Raw genomic sequence first — 19,954 nt, 5'->3', positions numbered from 1 at the left:
CTGGGGGGGGGGGGGGGGGGTGTAGGAAAGAAACTGTAAAAACCTGATCATCTCCCAGATGTCCTGTTATATGATCCACAAGAAGCTGAAATTGGAGAGGATTTGATTTGCTGCTTCCAACACTTACACCAGAAACAAAAACAACATACTTGTCCTCGCCTGTGAATAATAAGTGCCAGGTCTAAAAGACAATTTGACTTCCAAAAGAAGAGTAAAAGGAGGGGCTTCCAAAAGATGACATGGTAAATGGAGTGCAAATATCGAACTTAAGAATGGACAAAGTCTACTCTGTTCAAATGGGCATTAAGTGATTCATCTACAAAGGAAGCAACTTGGAATTCCCATTTGGTGTTTCAACAGCTAAGTAGGTGTCTGGACGACATTTTTATGATCTTTCAAGTAATATTTTGTGAAATTAGCCCCAGATGCATTTCTCATATGTTACAATCCCTTGTAACAGAAACTCCATGCTAATTCCAAAATACTTCTGTCTATATAATCTTTTTTCTGTTAATTTCAAATTTATCTTCAGTTGTATGTAATTCTTTTAATTCTAAAGCACGTATAGATGATGATTACAATGCAGATGAATACATCTCCAAAAACACTTAATGAATAAGGATGTGATAACCAAGAAACAGAAAGATTTGTATATATCTGATCCAAGTAGAAATCAGGAATATGGATGCCAGAAATATAATTTATATCATACTTGATTTAAGTTGGGGCTTCATTTGTGGTGCTAAACCAGCTTCAAAGACATCCAGAACCAAAAAGTCACCAGCAGTAGTTTCCTTTCCATGCAAAGCAACGACACCGCCTATCAAATGCATCATATCAATGTGAAACCGGTTTGTGAGACAAATAAAATATTCAAAATCATATTGCTCAAAAGGTTGTGGAAAACAAGTATTTCCATATTCGCCTATTTGGAAGTGTGATAAGGGTTGCTTTTCAAAGTGTTTTTCGTTCGGAAATGCATCAAAATAATTTTTTTTTATTTTTAAAAATTTATTTGACATCAACACATTAAAACAATCCAAAAATATCCAAAAAAAATGAAGCTAAAAAAAAATCATAATTTTTCAAAAATATGGTTGGACATCAATGCCAAACAAGGCTAGCCGTCCACACAATTCCAGTCCAACCACAGATTCATCATTAAATACAAAAGCATGAGGAGACCGAAATTATTACCACACGATTTTCATGTCATAGAAAGATAATGCTTGACAAAAACATGAACACAACAACTGGAAAAAACATTGATTAAGCAGGCTTTACCAATTTGTTCCAAAACAAAAAAAGTTGTACCTCTCTAATAGCTGCCAACAAACTGCATTTGACATCACAAGAATTTATTATTTTTGTACATGAGAGGTACCTGTAACATATTTTGAAGGTGAAAGCACGGTGCCACCAAGCTTAACCCTTCCACTTTCATCTTCCAAAACCAAATGATCATCCGGATGCATGAAGTTGTGAGGCTTGACAAGAGGCACTGCAGATCTCTGCACATTGCACTCAAGTTTAAAAAATCAAACACCCTTGCAACGTACAATTTCTTTGTCAATTTCAAGAAAAAAAGATATAAATGACAACGTCATGAAATTCATTATTAACAACCAAATACCTCCTTAGAATATTCATCAAGGACACAAGGTTTAAGTTTCATGTGCTTGTACAGGGTCCCAACAATGATGCATTCCTTGCCTTCTTCCAACCCCAAAACTGTACAAACTACAACAAAAAGAAGCTGGTCAATAAAGACCACTCCATGCATCTTATAACAATGTCACATCATCACATCATTAAGAATCCAAACTACCTACATCCAAGACCTTTACAAATGAGGGAAAAGAAGAAATTGAAAAATACACCACTCAGGAAATTTACCAACACCATGTACAATTGGCCTCTGTCAATCAACATATCAAACCTCACAACCAATTCCATTGAAATACTAGGAGCAATTACAGAAAGACAAATTTTCCAAATTTTCTATGAAATAAATCAACAAAAACCAACAAAAAAATATACCAAAACCCTAAGCCCTAAATACCACCATAACCTACAGATTCCCTCTTACCTACCAACCAATCAGCAAAATAACAAGAAACCCACATAAAACCCCAACTTTACTCTTAAAGACAACTCAGTTAAAAATTAAAATGCTCTAAGAGAAACATATCAGAAATTACTCCTCCCCCACATCCAAAATTACAACCCTAAATCCATAAGTAAGCTAAAAACACAAATCAAACACACATCACCTAATAAAAAAAGAAGAAGAAAACTTTAACTTCAATTCAACAAGGGGAAAAAAAGGAAAGAAAGAAAGAAAGAGAGGTACCAGGGACATGGGGTTTCCAATGGGTAATGAGCGAGTAAAGCAGTGTTCTCATCAAGTGAAGACGAGCAAAGTAAATTTGACTATATTGCTGGCCTCTATAGGTCTCGTTTTGAATATCAAAGGTCTCATCCTGCAATTTTAGCAATTATAAGTTCACACTTCCTAGAAAACAAAAGGAAAAAGAAAGAAACTAATGACATTTTTGGGACGTAAAAGAAACTGAAGAAGAATGAGAAAGAAAGAGATAATGGGAAATAGCGACCAGAGATTGGTAAGCGGAATGCTTTCTCTGGATATTTTTCTCTCTGTCGATTTCCATTCCAGTCATGGCGGGAAAACGGAAACAAGTAGCGGCAGCAGCCAACACTGAGATTATATAAGTTTGTGCTCAAATATATTAGTTATATAAAATGTTCCTAGAGAATTCACAAGATGGGGATGTAGCTCAAATGGTAGAGCGCTCGCTTTGCATGCGAGAGGCACGGGGTTCGATCCCCCGCATCTCCAATATATCGTCTCAGGATTGCTTTGTTCCTGGTTTTACCTCATTTTGCTTAGCTGGTGGGAGGCAAAGGAGTTCGTTTTTTAAAATATTTTTAGTATAAAAATATATTATAATTTTTTTTATTTTTAAAAATTTTAATTTTAATATTAATGTATTAAAATGATCAAAACATAAATATTAAAAATTTAATTTAAAACCAAAAAATCATTCAAAAATTTTTAAATCCACAACCATATTAAATAAAATCTAAGTTATAATGTAATTTTTTTTTTGTAGTGTTTAATAACGCGGTTCAAATATTTAAGATAAAAAATTAAGTTTGTTTTATTTAAAATTATTTTTTTTATTATTTTAATATATTAATATTAAAAATATTTTTTTAAAAAAATATTGTTTTAAAATATTTTTAAATAAAAGATATTTTAAAAAAGAAAATCATTGCAACAATATCAAAGCCTACCTTTGTGTTCCACCAGCCTCAGGAGCAATGACACGATTCTCTTTTCGTCACCCTGCTTGTTCCTCTCCACTCGAAACTCATGCGTCTTTCTTCTCCAAGTAAAATACTTTAATCCTTGCACGCAGTTTATGTTAAATCCCCACTTCTTTACACCTAAAAACCACATATTTTCAAAATATTGGAAACATCACAAATCATGGGTTTTGTCTTAATATTTTCTCAGTTTATTTCTATTTTGTGTTGTATGTTTTGTTTTAATTTTAAATTTAAAAATATTGAATTAATAAATACATACCACAGTTTTACATGAATCTTACTGAAAAAAATTAAAATTCTTAGTTAAAAAAATATTATAGGTTATAGTTTTTCTAATATTTACTGTTTTAAATTATAATAAAAAATTACCATAGTATCAAATATATACTAAAAATATTACTCCGCAACAAGAAAGGTGATAAGAATTACCATTTTTTATTTTTATTTTATTGTTAGCTAATTGAAAAAAACAATTTTATTGTACTTACAACTTTTAAACTTTTTTAAATAAAGTTAATTGTTTTGTTTAATATTTTCCTTTTATTAATCATATAATAACCTATTTAATCACGTGACACGTGTTTTGATTCATGTTTTTCTTTTTATTTATAAACAAAAGACATTTAATGAAATTATAATTAGCCATAAAAAAAAAGACATTTAATGAAATTATAATTAGCCAAAACAAAAAAGATTTTGAATATCAAGCTTAAGAAACAGGTGGTGGGTCTTGTTACATCTGACCACATGAAAATTTCCGTATCTTCTGTAGCAGTTCATCACCTCTAGATGAAAACAATCCTTCCATCTTCTGTAGTGGTTCTGCAGCCTTCACTTATGCAGGGTAAAACTCCTTGAAAAAAAATCAGGTTAGCCGATCATTATCACACGAGTAACTAAGGGAGATAAGTATAGATTGCATGCAAAAATTAAAGAAATAATTTAATTTTTATGTTAGATAGGGTGAGATTAAATCTACCCATTATTAAAACCAACCAATAACTCTACTTTTCTACAAGAAAATTCATTTTAATACTAATAAATTTAACTCCTCTATTCCCGGTGTGTGTGTTTTATTGTTTTAGAAGTTTGATAATATATTTTTTAATGAGATTGCTAATAAATTATTAAATATCAAATTCATCTTTCAAGTTTGGATTAAAGTAAATATATGAACTAAATTAATTGTGAATTTTTCATTAAAATAACTAATAACTAGTTTTATGACATGTCTTTTAAATCATATATTAAATCATTCATTTTACTACTAATAAATTTAACCCCTCTATTCCCGGTGTGTGTGTTTTATTGTTTTAGGAGTTTGATAATATTTTTTTTAATGAGATTACTAATAAATTATTAAATATCAAATTAATCTTTCAAGTTTGGATTAAAGTAAATATACGAACTAAATTAATTGTGAATTTTGCATTAAAATAACTAATAACTGGTTTTATGATATAGACATGTCTTTTAAATCATACATTAAATCAAACTAACTAAAATATTATAAGAAAAATTTAAGTTAATTGAAATTCAACAATATATTATGTAAACTAGTTGCATTTGCTTTTACTATTTTGACAAGTTTATTGATAAAATATTCTTTCTTGGAGTTCTTAGTGTGTATTTTAAAGGACTAAAATAATTTTTTACTTTAGATTTGTGTGGCTGCCACAAGCTATATAAATATTTTAGTTTCAATTATATTTTATTTATTTTGGTTTGTTTGGAGAGAGTTTTTATATTTTTGGATTTAATTAATTAGCTAAAACTTCATATTTGTTTGAATTTTTTTAACCATGACCTGTAGACTTGTTTAAATTTATGTTTTCACATGTATTAGTTTAAGTTTTTAGTCATTTTTATAAGTGAGTAAATTTATAGTTTTATTAGATATAAATATTTTAGTTTCAATTATATTTTATTTATTTTGGTTTGCTTGGAGAGAGTTTTTATATTTTTGGATTTGATTAATTAGCTAAAATTTCATATTTGTTTGAATTTAATTATTAATTAGTTTTTAATTATGACACGTGGACTTATTTAAATTTATGTTTTCAGATGTATTAGTTTAAGTTTTTAGTCATTTTTATAAGTGAGTGAATTTATAGTTTTATTAGAATTTATTTTCAAGAATATAAATATTTTTTATAAGGATAAAATATTTAAACTTAATAATATTATTTTAATAATATTATTGTTGCTGAATTTATTTAGCTTGTGTGAGAGAGATCTTTATTTTCTTTGATTATCTTGGGAGTTAAATTGATTTATAAGAAATTAATTGGTTTTGTATTTTTTTTTTATTTTTTATAGGCAACTTAATATTTACAATATATAAGTTTTTATTCTAATAATAATAGTGTTTAATGATATATTTTTATTATATTATACTCTTATAGTTTTTTTTTTAACTTTTATTGGTTATATTTTAACTTTATTAAAGGGTTGCTTGATTATATAATCAATAAATTTGCATAATAATAAAATGTATTTTTTAAGATAAATTTTTTTTGTCTAAAAAGAACATTGTATTATTATTTTTTTAGTGTATTTTTATAATTTTTATCTGATAATATAAAAAATAATTTTTTTAATATATTCTTAATTAAAAATCATTTTAAAAGCATGCTTGGCCCGTTACCAAACGCACCATTACTCTCGTTATCATGACCCAGCTACCCTACTTTGAGTACTGTAATTTCCCACTTCGAGGCCCGATAAAACCACATGAAACGAAACGTGTTTTCTGCTCTCATCACTTTCCAATATAGAATTATTAAAATAAAATAAAAAGGGTAAAAACCGGTTCCTGCTCGGAGCAGGATAGTACACACGCACACAATTCACAGCACTGAAAGAAAGTCTCCGCAGCTCGTGGAATTTGGATGGCTTCTTCTTTGTCGTCGTCGTCGTCATCATCTTTAATCCAAGGAGGCTCACTTCCTTCATTCTCTGCAATTCGCTCACGCCATTCATCTTCGGCACATTCTTTTCTATGTTTGACCAAGTTACCGGATAATGGCCGGAGGAGCTCAGGCTACCGTCGAATGGCCTGCACCGCTATGGTACAACAGCAGGCTATACATGGGGCTTCAGCTATTTATGCTAAGGAAATGGAGAGACTCTCTGCTAAAGAATCTCTGCTTCTCGCTGTAATTACTCCCTCCCTTCCTGAATTATAAGAAAGTTTATTCATTTCTCTGTATTGAAGTTAAGTTCGATGCAATTCGATGATTTTGACCTACGGTTGAATGCTTTGGAGTGGATAATCTCAAATCCTAAAAAAGTTAAAGTCATTTCTTAGTTTGCAGTCAGTGGATTCAAAGTAAGAAATGAATTCAAAACGGAGATTTTGTGCAAGAAACTGCTTCTTCTTTTTTCGTGTGCGCGCGCGCGCGCGCGCGCTGCAAGAAACTGCTTCTTCTTTTTTCGTGTGTGTGCGCGCGCGCGCGCGCTATGCCAAACATAATAAAATCCCCAATTCCTGAAGCAGAAAATGGGAAACCAAACATAATAAAAGGTAGAAAGCAAAAACCATGCTGTACAATCGACTAAAACTGAAGCAGCTAAAAAACTAGAGTACCAAGTCTCCAATTGCTGCGAAAAGAAAATGTCGACTCTGATCAAAATATAACCGCTGTAATAACCTTCGCTACCTGTTTTCTTTGTAAAAAAAAAAAAAACAATGTTCCATTTCCTTCGAGACAGCATATGTACAAAAGCTAGCGATTGTGGGATGCTAATTTTTGCAGAACAGACACAAATGACTCTTTCTCAGATTCTTCTTGGCCCAGATGAATTGTATATCCCAATCCCGTATGTAAGATTATGTGCCAAACAAATTATTTTTTGTATTTAGACATGAGAATAATAAGTGAATGTTCTTGCTCTCTGATGCTTGATTACATAGGATATAGACAGGATTAATGCTTCTCCCCGTACATATCTATCTCTCATTTGTTGATGCTACCTGTTTAGGATAGTTGATGTAGCTATAATACTGGTTCTTGGGAATGTCTAGAGAGGCCCATAACAGTTTGTGCCAATCAACCTGATCTGAACTGGAAAAGATTAAGCTGCAAATTTTGGTCTGTTATTCTGCCATTGCTTCAGAGTTTCAGGAAGCCATTATCAGTCATTTCCTTGAATAACAGAAACAACTGTTGCATTCCCTTGGATACCAAAATGAAAAAAAAAAACCTTTTCCCACAAGCCTTTATCAGTAGGCCCTCGTTGCCAATTGTCTCACCAACAGAATGTCATTTTGACACTATAAATAGCATAATCAATATGACTCCAAGCTAATGGCCTAAGATTTCTCCAGCTTTGAAAGGAATCCCTTGGCAATTTCATAGTCCAAGTGTTTTTGCTTCCTTGGTTTTACTAGTTCACTAATTTCACAGGATTAATGCAATAGTTTGTATAGCAGACAACAAAACTCTTGCTTTAAATGTAGGTCATTTATGGTTTGTTTCATTAATGGAGTAAATAGTATTGCTTTGGAAACTCTTGATGTTTGTTAAAGGTTTTTTTTTTCTTTTGCATGTCCAATGATTTAGTTCAAAGATTCTGGCGGTTTTGAAGCTTTGGTCACTGGAAAGACAACAGATATGCAGCGGATTGATGTTAACGAAAGGATAAATGGTCTTGAGCGGCTCAATCCAACTCCTCGACCAACTACGTAGGTGCTTAACAAAGCACTTCCATTTGCTTATATGTTGTTTTTGTCATTTTTTTTGAGATGTCTACTTGTTATTGAGCTACTCAGGTCACCGTTTTTGGAAGGTAGATGGAACTTTGAGTGGTTTGGAGCTGGAATCCCTGGTTTATTTGCTGCCAGATTTATATTCGAGTGAGTACCGATGGGTCTTTGTTTCTTATCTTCATCTTCCATCCTTTTCTATTTCCTACAAGGAATGTGATATTTTTATGGTTGCAACTTATATGGGAGTTTTTACTTCACTGGGTTAGTCAATTTAAATGACAGTTAATTATCTTGGTTGTTGCAGGAGATTTCCTAAAAATTTCGCTTATTTGTCTAAAATGGACATGGTGATTAAGGATGGAAATGCAAAGGTTACAGCAAATATGAAACTATTATACTCGGTACCCTTCTATCTTTTAATGCTCTTGTTGCAATACTTGCAAAATTTTAATACCAATAATAGGATTAGAGAAATTCTCTTGCACTGAATTTCTTACAAATAAAGGAGAAAAGTTTGTCATACCTCTCATGCAGTAAGCATAATCTTCCGGAGATGCATACTTCATGTAGATGTTGGGTAGTTGTATTGAAATCAAGGCTGAAATTTATGCTTGATCAAAATCACACCTCAAAATTCTGAAGTTCTCAACATATATAATAACAACATACCTATTGATAATAATATATGTGTAACAGAAATGTTCTCCCAAACAATTACTTGATTCAACCTGCATGTAAATGTCATGGAAGGTTTGAAGTTATAGCAAACATGAACCCATCCTTGAGATATATCACCAATCTTTTCCAAGCACAGATGAAGACAACTTCCAATTAATAATGGTGTGACTATTTTATGTTTGCTCTTGTATATTTTTGAGCTTTTGTTTGAATTTTTCTCTTCTGTGTAATGCAGATAGAAAGCAAATTCATTCTGCTCTCCAAGTTAACTGTGGAGGGACCTCTTAGAATGAAAGAGGAATATGTTGAAGGGATTCTTGAGACACCTACCATCATTGAAGAAACAGTACCAGAACAGCTAAAAGGTGCATTTGGTCAGGCTGTCCAAACAGTGCAACAACTTCCTGTTCCTATTAGGGATTCCTTTTCTAGCGGGCTGAAAATTCCTCTAAGTAAGCATTTTGATGTTTGGATCATTTTCTCTCTATCTTATTTGAGAATTCTCCTTCCTAGCCAACAAAGAAGAACAGGGTACCTCTAGACCTCAGTCATAAAAGATCTGAAGCTTTAGCCATTTTGTTCTCCCCGTACCCCAGCCCCTTCCTACCATTGTCTTGGTCATTTTGGGGATTCTCCCTTCTAGTAACTCATTTAGCTGTAATTGTAGCTTGACATTTATATTGCTCATCTGGTCTACCTTTTCAGGTTGTTTAACTCTTTCTAGGAAATGTTTCTGCTATTCTTTTATGAATAAACTAAAATTTTGGGTCAGAAACCTAGCCCAAGATGTTTGTAAATATCATATGCATCGCTGATGTTTTCATTTGAATTTCTTCTTTGTAGATATATAATAGTTTCCAAACAAAAAACTGTTTTTCTTTTTAATTCATCGTTGATTAGTTATTTATGTGTACTCTTTTTTGTGTGTTTGTGAACTTTGTTCCGTTGCTATACCAAGGGCACTTTTTGAGAGCACTGATTGGAGGTCCTGCTATGTAAAGAACCTCAAGGCTGGTTTCCAACACTCTTCTGTATTCATGAAAGTTGACCCTGCAGCATATATCAAGACTTGATTAATTGCCATACCATTTATGTGTGCTGCTGTTAACCACCTGCTTGTGTTGTGTTAGACCTACAATTATGTTATAGCAATTTAGCATTATTTCAATCTATGAAGTTTCACAGGTCCAGAAATTCCACTCTTTCTATTTATTGGAATCCCTTGAACTTGGAATACGAGATGATGATATTGTTTCAAAGTTCTACCTTTTTCTTTTTTGTCACAGTGGCAGTTACTCACTGCTAATATCCTGCTCGGTACAACAAGTTTTAAATGAAAAGAAACTCAAATTTCAGGGGTTATAAACTTATAATACGTCATGATGCCCTGTGCTTTTCGTGCTTGGATTTTTTAAATTGCTAAAGTTTATTTGTCTATGCCTGCAGCCAGTACTTTCCAGAGACTCTTCATGATTTCGTATCTTGATGATGAAATACTTGTAAGTACTCAACTTGTTATAATTTATCATATCATTCTGCAGCATAGAATTTTTTCCCTTGAATTATTATTCAAATGTTCTCATTGCAGAAGTGGATGAAAACTGCACATAGGATGAATCTGCCATCTGAATCTTGTTTCAGTAGCACATCAAGAGTAGTCTTTGCACAAATTTTAAAAGGAATTAGATATGAAAATGTCAAAAGTACATGCCATATTTCATTCTCATGCGATAATAAACAAAAAAGGAGCTTTACGAATTCTAGAGGACTATCTGTTGTATTTATTAACTTGGGAGCCCTATCATGGATGGATGTCTCCATCTACCAAGATTCATGAAGGCTCATACATTCTCTCCCAGCTTTTGTCTCGGGTCCCTTATAAGCAGTGGCGGATCCTAGAAGGCACAGGGTAGGGCAATAGACCCCCTAGGTTTTGAGAAAATTACATCTTGGTCCGTGTGCTTTTAAAAGTAACCAATTTTATTCTTAATGTCAAACAAATTTGTTTAATTAGCTGTGTTCTTGTAAATAGCAAAATTGTATATTGGTTCTTGATTTTTATGAATAACATTTATGTGTATTTAGGAAATACATATGATGAAAGAAAATGATTGTTTTAAATCAAATATTTTTATAAAAATTTAGATTTTTTTTTAACGCACATGCAAAAATATTTGTTCAAGCTGATGAAAAAAACTCTATGCATGTGATTTCCACTAAAAATAAAATAAAATAGATAAACTATATCTATGAACAATAAAATAGATAATATCATATTATTGATCTTTCTTCCTCAAGAATTGTTCTCAGGATCCGCCATTGCTTATAAGGAGCCTGAATTTACCTATTTGGTTTTCTTTCATTACATGTTCCTAACTTCCTATCATCTCTTGCGAACATTTTATATTCAACACATAACATGGCGTTCACTACAGATATGGCTTGTATAATATGACCACTTGCACTGCTGTTGCCAAAAGGATGGTCATGCAGAAGTATCCATTTTGCATGGTCATAAATATATATTTGCAAACAAGAGGATAATTTCAAAGAACTAGCAGTTAGCTTTGTGAAAGATATGTAAGAACGTAAACCAGGAAAGTAGACATTATCAAAATTTGAGTATTTTTCCTGGTTTTCAACACAGATAGTAAGGGATGCTGCTGGAGCACCTGAAGTTCTTACAAGGCTGGATGCACCAGCCTCTCCAATGGCAGAACCAACTGCAGAGTATGAGAGCTAGAGATGTGAAAACTGACTGTTTATTGTTTTTTTCTTAACCTTCTAATACAATGTAGACTCAACAGCTTCCCTCGCATCACTCTCAATAAGACGGGCAGTCATTCCCTTTCATGCTTATTTGCTGGTTGGTTTCCATTCACTAAATGCTTGCTGATTGGAAATAAAATAATCCTTCACTGACAGAAGAAGTGAGGAAACTTTCTTCTTTAAAGTGTTCTCAAGGTAATTGCTGAGATTAAGTTGTTGGTTTCAATACAAAATTAGTGGGTGGATTTGTTTGAGGGTCGCTATCTGCGCATACTTTCAACCCTCGTGGTTCTTGTCCATCTCTCAAATTCACTGAATCTGCAAACTGTATGGTTCCATTCTATGCATAAAATTGTGACCCAGGGAATGTTTTACTGGTTCAAATTGAAAGCCTTTTGCCAAAAGTTGTAGAGGATTGAAAAAGATAATGAGAAAAGTTTGGTGACGAGTGTGAATATGATCTTGATTAAGCGGGGGCCGTGCTGTGTGACTCCATGCTTCGCTATAAAACCTCACCACATCAATTGTTTCAAAACTTTGCCTTTACTGATCATTTAATCCGTTCGTTTTTTATATTTTAAAAATAATATTAAAAAAATTATTTATTATTTATTTTAAATTAATATTTTTTAGTATTTTTAGATCATTTTAATTTATTAAGGTTAAAAATAATTTCTAAAAAATAAAAAATATTATTTTAATATATTAAAATAACATTTTAAAAAATAATCATTACTATATTTTTAATCACCTTCTTAATAACTAAGAGAGAGATCTTTACCCTATTATCCATGGTGTCTAGATTTTCCTATTCAGGACTTTCCGAAGACTACACTGGATAGATAGATATATTCATCCTACTTTTCCATTGACTTGAGCAAAAGAAATGGTTTGGCCATTGCCAACAACCATTAATAATGCAGGAAAACAATCATCAGTGGGAGGGAGTTTATCCAAGATTTATGGTACCAAATAGAAGAGTTTAGGTCATATAGTGTTTTGCATAATGACAACAATGATAACAATACTTTCATACAAAAAATAACAAAAACAAATAAATAACAAAGAAAGAAAATGGGCATGGCAAGCTCCATTTGTGGCCTTCGGAGACAATAAGGGAGCAAAAGGGTCGATAGTATTGATTGTAAGTTTGCTTAGCCCCTTTGACTTGCGTTCTGTACGTTCCCATGGGGGAAGCACGTCCATGATGATCATCTGTATGCAAATTGTTTTTGACTTCTCGAAAAATGGAGGAAACCTGTAGCCTCCCTGATTTATACTGCTCTGGCTTGCATCGATCGGGCTTTAATGGCAAGCTTTACGCATCAGAAACAGATATGCCATTTCCTGAAACAATCCCACTTCTAAGTTCTAACCCGTAATGCCTTCAAAACCCAGTGGAAGCTTTCCAACATTCAGTTAAACCTAATCCGCAAGTGTTAGCACAAGTTGTCAGGACTTGATGGCCTAGGGTGCGAGGAGTTCATGGATTAAAATCTTAGCTTTCCTTGCATAGCCTGTGAATTTCTAACCTCTTGTGCTCTGCTGCAAGTATAATGGAGCCTCTTTCTGAAAAAACGTTAGGGTTTTATGACCTCAGGCTGCCAATCCAAGCCGTGAAGTAGTTGTAATGGCCCAAAATCATCCACATTATCGCTTGTAACAAAGTGGTAGATTCTTCCTGTGGGGATTTATGGAAATTCATGGCCAAGTAAGTATATCATCTTGACATGTCTCAAATCACTTAAATGCTTGTTCATTCAAGAACAACACATAAGGAATAATAGTGAAAAACGATATTTTAATTTGCTGCTTGTTGCATGATTAATTGGAATCCAGGTATTAAGTTATTGTTTGTTAAATGAAAAGTGATTTCATGGAATTAACTCTCTAAAGTTACTTTCTAATATTTGTTTATTATTAAAAAAATTATCAATTAAAAACATGATTTCTAAAAAAGTATTTTTATTTTATTTTGGATGAAATATACTTTTTAAAAATTATAAAAAATTCAAAAATATCATTTTATTTGTTAATTATATTAAATTTGATCTTCGATCTTTTTTATTACTGTATATTTTGTTTTGAATTATTTTTATTTTAATTTTATTCTTTAAAATTTTATTTTTATATCAATTTTAATTTATATTTTTTTATTGTTATTTGTTTTTCTCTTATCATTTTCTTAATTGAAACATTTTTATTTTTTAATTTTTATTGCTATTTATCTAATTTGAAATAATTTATGAAATTCTGTTTTTTTAATTTTATCCTCTTCAACCTTTTCATTTGTCAAATTAGATGTTTATTATTTAAATAAATTTTAAAAAATAAATTAAAATATTAATGAATTATTTTTTATTTTATTTTCTATCACATAATCAAACATTGAAAATTATTTTTCATAAACTTATTAAATATTAAAAAAAATTCACTTTTTTAAAATTTATTTTTTATAAAAACTACTTTTTTATATAAAAAAAAATTACTTTGCAACAAAAACACGATTAACATTATAGAAACTTGTAGGTGGAATTATAATAAAAATTTAAGGAATGCTGAAAAAGGAACTGTACATAGACGTTGCTAATGACTACATTTTCTAGTAGTGTGTACATAGAGAGTGGCTCTTCTTTATCTCATTTTAATTTTATATGGTCACTCATAGCCATATCCTAACACATCGATACATTCTGTTGTAAGAAATTCCTAATTTAATTGATCATGACTGCAAACGATTTTACGCGGAATTTATTCCAAAAAATACTAGAGATAATGCACAATTAATGTACCAAGAAGATGAATAATTGAGAGACGACTAGCTGTAATAAAAATTAATTCTCTTGAAATGCAATTAAGTCTTGCAAGAAAAGTAATTTATTAATAATTATCATAAATGTGTTGAGAGTTTTGCACGTTCATGTTTGGTCTGCCAAACCAGACAACGTTGCTCTTCATCACTGATCAGAGAAGAGTGTGAGAGAGAGAGAGACCATAGATAAGGCGAAGGTCATAGCCACATCCAAATGAAAAGAAACAAAAGCAATCTACAGTAGAAATTCTTGGGAAATTATCACAGAAGAAAGAGCAGTTCCAGTTTACTTCTATTACATCCACATGGCAGAAGAATATGTATATAAGAAAATGCAATTTCTGTCCTGCAATTTAAAAAGCATAAGGTTTTCCTTTTTATTTACATCGAGAGAGAGATGAAATAGAGATAAATGAATTGGAAAAATGAACAAATTAATAAGCAGAAGAATTCATGAGTTAAACCAATATCTAAATTAGATCCATATTATATAATCCCAAAAAAACACAAAAGCCAGATATAATCAAGCATTTGCAGGGATCGTTTAGGCAAGTTGAGTCTCCCCGAACCCTTGCATGTGATTAGCATCCGTTGGCAGCAATGGAAATTCACCAAGCTCTTGAATGAAACCATCCAAATCTGTAAATCCACCTAAGAACCCACCTGAATTTGGACCATTCCATATTTCTTCTTCCTCTTTAACGCTTTCTCTAGACCCCAAAGTACTCCCAAACCCGCTCCTTAGCTCAACTTTCTTGGTCATAACAGGCTTGTTGTCACATAAGTAGTAGTTGTTGTTGTTGCAGTTTCTTGGTTGATCCTGTGTTCTTGCGCTTCTTGCTTTCTTCTTGCAACCCCCCTTTTGAACAGTTGGTTTCCCTGTAAGTCTTTGCACCAACTCTCTGAAGTTTGCAACATCCGTCTTGATGATTTCGGGAGCAAAGATGTGAATTATGCGTATCTTTGGCTTGACTTTGTCTATTGTGTGTGAATCTTTATGCATGGTTAGTGGTGATGCAGGAGTGATTGAACTATGCATAAACGCTGGTCGTTTCCTCATCATAAGATCCTCCATTAAAATGAAGAGAGAAAGAGAGATCAAGTGCGAGGTGATCAGGGAGTTGGTGGAGTTGTTTAGAGGAGAGGAGAGGGTTTCCTTATATATAAAGGGGGGGAGGAGAGCTGACAGGAAGTGGAAGGACAAGGGAGAGATTTTGAAGAGAAAAACAAGCTAGCTGTCTGCTGTTGTGTGAGCCAAGAGATAGTCAATAAAGTAACAGAAGCCATTTTGGTCCCACGATCTCTATAATTAAGATTAAACTCTTCAAATTTTTAATTTGAATGTATACAACTGTACTCTTCTAGGCTTGCATTTTGAGAGAGAAACATGATAATGTTTTCAATCATGCTTGAAATGACTGAAGAGGCCCTGTTCTCTGAATCTAGGTTGATTCTGGGCTCGTTCGTAATGCTTTTAAATTCCATAGTTCTCCCTTGTTTTGGAAAGAAAAATGTGCTCTAGTGGTTTATTGTCTTCATGACTTCCTCTCATCAAATTCATGCATATACCAGCGCTAGCAAGACATCAGCAGCAGATAAATTGTTTCTCCTTATATATACTCTGCTTCAAAGAGAAATAATTAAGGGTTCATGATCTAAACAATAGACTTTATATGCATATTAAAATATTAAAAAACCATTTTTTTATTCTTTATATTGAAATTTCTGTAGCTGTATATAGCAAAATGGCTTGCTTATTTTCTTGAGCGACCAAGGGAAGGCTCCCTTTTGGGTCGATCGAGAGTGTCAATTTTAAAAAAAAAGAAGCTATACATGATCATGGTTTGATATCGATTAGTCTTGCTGCAACAATATTATTCATTATTTAATGTTCCTTGAATCAAGTTTTTGGGAGCTTAAGTAGGATTTGATTTATTAATTATATTTTATATATAGAGCAATAGACAGCAATTAACAAACTGGGTTTGCTTAAGACACCCACACAGACGTGGAAAATCTTACAGACATTAATCACAGAACAACTAATGCATCATTGTCATTGGACAATTAATCTAAAGTAGAGTTGCTCTCCTTCTTGCAACATATATATGTTAGATTCTTCTTCTTCTTCTTCTTCTATTATCAATGTAGCAGAAGACATACATAACCCCCAACCTTCTGGATTGAGTTTACTTCAACACCCCCGACAGGAGGACAAATTAACCTAAACAATTATACTTATCATCCTTGTTGACGAGCCCAAAATTGTAAAGTGGGCAACATCCTAAATATGGGAGGGAGGTCATGAAGTGTATAATTTTAGGTTTGTGTACAGTGATTCCACTTCTACTGCGACTACTTGTGATGACAAAGAATCCGCGTAGTCGGAAGGAACAAAAACGAGTGTCATGGCCTCCATGAACGGCAGCCGTAACACATCGTGAGCGCTAAATGATGTTGGGATTATTTTTTTCAAACAATTGTTTTTCCCTTTATCCATTTATGGTGAAAGATTCTCTCTACACTCCACCAAACATATGCATATCGCACCAGACAGGGAAAAAAAAAGGCACTGTTCCTTTTGCTATTAATGTGCATGTTGGCTGTTTTTGCTGGTAAGATTCTCTTTCTATGTTTCCCTCTTTAAACTAAAACGAGTATATCAATTTCCCCCCTCATATTCTTAGGTTTAAGCCAGCTCTAGCTAGATATGTGAAGAGAAAACACGAATGATCAAATTGAGGGGCAAATCACAACCAGCAGGGTCGATCCATAGACCATACGTAATTTCATATAAAAGATTGTGTACATGATGATTTAATCTGCTAGCTAGCTAGGGTTAATTTGATTTTATAGCTAGAAAACACTCCAGGCAGATGCTTACTCGGTCTCTAAACCGACAGGAACCATACATATCCTCAAGGAAAAAGTCCAGGAAAAATGATATTCTAGCATGTTTCCCATTCAACTCAAGACAAGTAACAAATCATATTAACTGTCTCAAATCAAGCTATATACAGATATCAAGAAACCAAACCAGTAGGGATGCATAAATTAATGGTATATCTCAATCTCTTCATTCTGTAACTGATCACTTGATGTGTTTTCCTTTGTCTCCAAGCTTTGATCTTGTCAATGCTCACTAATGCAGCTTTCACATCCAAACAACCATGATCTCCAAGAGCTCGACTACAAAACACAACTTTTTCAAGACAAGAATAATAATAAGGTAGCTATGTCCAATCTTATATAATTCAATGGATAATCTTTAATGATCTTAAAAGACAATCACAAGAGTTATTCTTCGTGCTCCTAGCTAGCTAGATCTCCAGCAATATTTTGGACAAAAACCACCTATATTTTATTAATGCTTCAAGTGATTATGTATAAACAAATCAAACGGGAGTCTCATGATCAATTAATTTAATTGTTGGGCTTACAACTGACCAAGACAATTGATGCTGATAATTAGTTTTTAGCACCCAGCATCTATACTGCACAGAATTATTCCCTTTTCAACCTTAAATTGCATAAAATTTAATCAATTTTCGAAGTCCCCGGCCCCCAGTTGATTATATACGTAACTAATTAAAAACAAGCCTATATATATACATATTTCCATTGCAATTTCGGGCTCATTACAATATTTACAACGAAATTAAGAAGAGTAGCTTGCTAGCTAGGGCTTTGTGTTTGTGCATTAAGTTCTCTTCAGATGAATGCGTACCCACCTGGATCCCATTACAAAACTGCATGCAGATTCACATTCCAAATGGAAATTCCATAAGCCATCAAATCCTGTGGGACAGTTGTGCCTTGGTGTAAGAGCTACAACGCTAATTAAAAACTCATTATTTTAATTAGATTTCTTCATATTTTTATATATGTGATATTTCTTGCCCCTTCATCTATCCTATTGCAGTCTCTATCAATAGATTGCTTGTTGAAATTTGTTCCATCCTGGCATATCCACTGTTATACAGAAGAAAACGCATATTTTAGAATTTTTTTTTAATAAAAAAAAAGTCCCAGAAAGAGGGTGGTGGAGGGCATGATAGCAGGCAATAAATAAATCCAGAGGAAATAAATTGAACGATGCTTAAGACTAATACATGCTAGTGAGAGAGAGATAATAATCACCGTTGGATGTGCACGCCAAGTAGAGATTCGAATAGATCGGACGCTCGGTTAAGGTTCAAGTCATCATGATCATCACAAAGTGTCTCGTGCCGGCTGCGCCAGCCGGCCAAACCGTATAGATCGTGTACATTGACTGCCACGTGGGGACGTGAGCGCCATTGGGATTGAGTTTCCCCGGCGGGAGCCACCCTGCTAAACCCTAACAGACAACAAGAAGGTGTGTCTCTGAGAGAAAGAGAGGGACCCATTTTCTTTGCCATTGTTGAAGGGCTGCAGGACTGCAGTCTTCTCTGCATTTCTGCCCTTTGCATGATCTTCTGTTCTCAAATTAATTTAATCCTCCAATTAATGCCTTAATAATATTCTTAAACACACGCACGATGTAGATCAATCCAGTTTTAAGCATATTATTTACACTTGTCGTGGAAGATTAATCAACAAGTGCATATTCATATGTTTAACCAGAGAGACTAACCCTTCATGGATTTAATATCCGAGATTTGCCTGTGACACAGTTGTAAAATTAAGCCCAAATAGCAACAAAGACAGAAGAGGAGAAGGCGCGTGGAAAAAGGAGGGAGCTCAGGCCGAGCAACCAAACAATCCTCTCTCGCTCGCGCTACGCAACTCGATTTTCATGAACAAAATTATAAAGGAAATAAAATTAGACAAGAGTACCATTATAATCTGACTCTACCTAGAAGCAGCTCTCCTTGTCGTGAAGAACACGCTCAAATTAGGTACCTAAATATTGAGGTCTCCAAAAGTAGAGCAACAATAAATCATAGCCATGAGAGTGGCCACCATCATCGTTCCCCCTCCAAACCTTGCTCGGGAAGTCTTTATTTTTTTTTAAAAAAAAAAGAAGACCTTGAGATCAATCGGCAGATTTAACCTCACCCCATCTAATATGAAAATAAAATTGTTTTTTTTTTTTAGTTTTTTCACACAACTCACACTTCGCGCACTTGCTTTCATCATTCATTGGGTCTTACCTCAACTCTCGATCAGATTTGAGTTTGTTTTAGAAGTTAATCGTGTGATAATGATTGGCTCACCTGATTTTTTTTCAAGAGTTTACCTTGCATAAGTGAAGACTGTAGAACCACTACAGAAGATGGAAGAATTCTTTTCATTTAAAGATGGTGAACTGCTAGAGAAGATAAGGAAATCTTCATGCGGTAAGATGTAACAAGGCCCATCACCTGGTTCTTAAGTTAAATCATCCGCTGGCATTTGAAAGTCTTTTCACTCATGAGATTCAAAATCTTTTTTTTTTTTTATTTCAATTTTTCAAGTTAATTATAGTTTTATTAAATTTCTTCTGTTATTAATGAAAGGAAACATTAAATAAATTAACTTAATAAGGTGACCTAATCAATTTTGAAATTGGCAGAGGGATTTAATTAATTAACCAATTACTGTTTTACAAGAATAGTTAACATTAAAAAAATTAAGTAAAATCGGGAGATGACATCAAAAGTTCCTAT

The 19,954-nt window shown here is 33.0% G+C and overlaps 3 protein-coding genes and 1 non-coding gene across 8 annotated transcripts in view; 2 read left to right on the top strand and 2 right to left on the bottom strand.

Moving 5' to 3' along the window:
• LOC105111224 (DNA polymerase delta small subunit-like) overlaps positions 1-2,726 on the bottom strand; it is a 6,367-nt gene extending 3,641 nt beyond the window's left edge. For both annotated transcript variants that reach the window (XM_011006533.1, XM_011006535.1), the window contains exons 1-6: positions 2,616-2,726; positions 2,354-2,483; positions 1,634-1,740; positions 1,385-1,511; positions 713-820; positions 44-159 (exon numbers count right to left, since the gene is read on the bottom strand). In XM_011006533.1, the coding sequence (XP_011004835.1) occupies positions 44-159; positions 713-820; positions 1,385-1,511; positions 1,634-1,740; positions 2,354-2,483; positions 2,616-2,681 (654 nt within the window). In that variant the 5' untranslated portion in view covers positions 2,682-2,726. The remainder of the gene's footprint in view (positions 1-43; positions 160-712; positions 821-1,384; positions 1,512-1,633; positions 1,741-2,353; positions 2,484-2,615) is intronic.
• Positions 2,727-2,787: 61 nt separating this feature from the next.
• Positions 2,788-2,860, top strand: TRNAA-UGC (transfer RNA alanine (anticodon UGC)). Its single transcript has one exon. It is a non-coding gene; the product is annotated as a tRNA-Ala (tRNA).
• A 3,253-nt stretch (positions 2,861-6,113) lies between these two features.
• On the top strand, positions 6,114-11,771 carry LOC105111222 (probable plastid-lipid-associated protein 13, chloroplastic). Of its 4 annotated transcripts, XR_839582.1 has the most exons (8): positions 6,116-6,512; positions 7,920-8,041; positions 8,129-8,212; positions 8,370-8,466; positions 8,979-9,195; positions 10,190-10,242; positions 11,391-11,549; positions 11,698-11,771. XR_839582.1 is itself a non-coding variant. In XM_011006531.1 (7 exons), the coding sequence occupies exons 1-7, from the start codon at positions 6,246-6,248 to the stop codon at positions 11,484-11,486; spliced, it is 915 nt and encodes a 304-aa protein (XP_011004833.1). In that variant the 5' UTR covers positions 6,114-6,245; the 3' UTR covers positions 11,487-11,602. The 4 variants fall into 4 exon arrangements, 3 of the variants coding, with proteins under 3 accessions (XP_011004833.1, XP_011004834.1, XP_011004832.1); XM_011006531.1 differs by lacking the exon at positions 11,698-11,771 and having other exon boundaries at positions 6,114-6,512; positions 8,150-8,212; positions 11,391-11,602; XM_011006532.1 differs by lacking the exon at positions 11,698-11,771 and having other exon boundaries at positions 6,115-6,512; positions 11,395-11,473.
• A 2,815-nt stretch (positions 11,772-14,586) lies between these two features.
• On the bottom strand, positions 14,587-15,969 carry LOC105111219 (uncharacterized). The gene has a single exon (XM_011006528.1). It carries the CDS (start codon positions 15,397-15,399, stop codon positions 14,869-14,871), a length of 531 nt encoding a protein of 176 aa, XP_011004830.1. The 5' UTR covers positions 15,400-15,969; the 3' UTR covers positions 14,587-14,868.
• Between the last annotated feature and the right edge of the window lie 3,985 nt (positions 15,970-19,954).

Source organism: Populus euphratica, unplaced genomic scaffold (assembly GCF_000495115.2).
Source record: "Populus euphratica unplaced genomic scaffold, PopEup_1.0 scaffold285.1, whole genome shotgun sequence".
NCBI classification, from domain to species: Eukaryota; Viridiplantae; Streptophyta; class Magnoliopsida; order Malpighiales; family Salicaceae; genus Populus; species Populus euphratica.
Note: the sequence above shows the minus strand (reverse complement) of the source record. Positions and strands in the feature narration are given on the sequence as shown.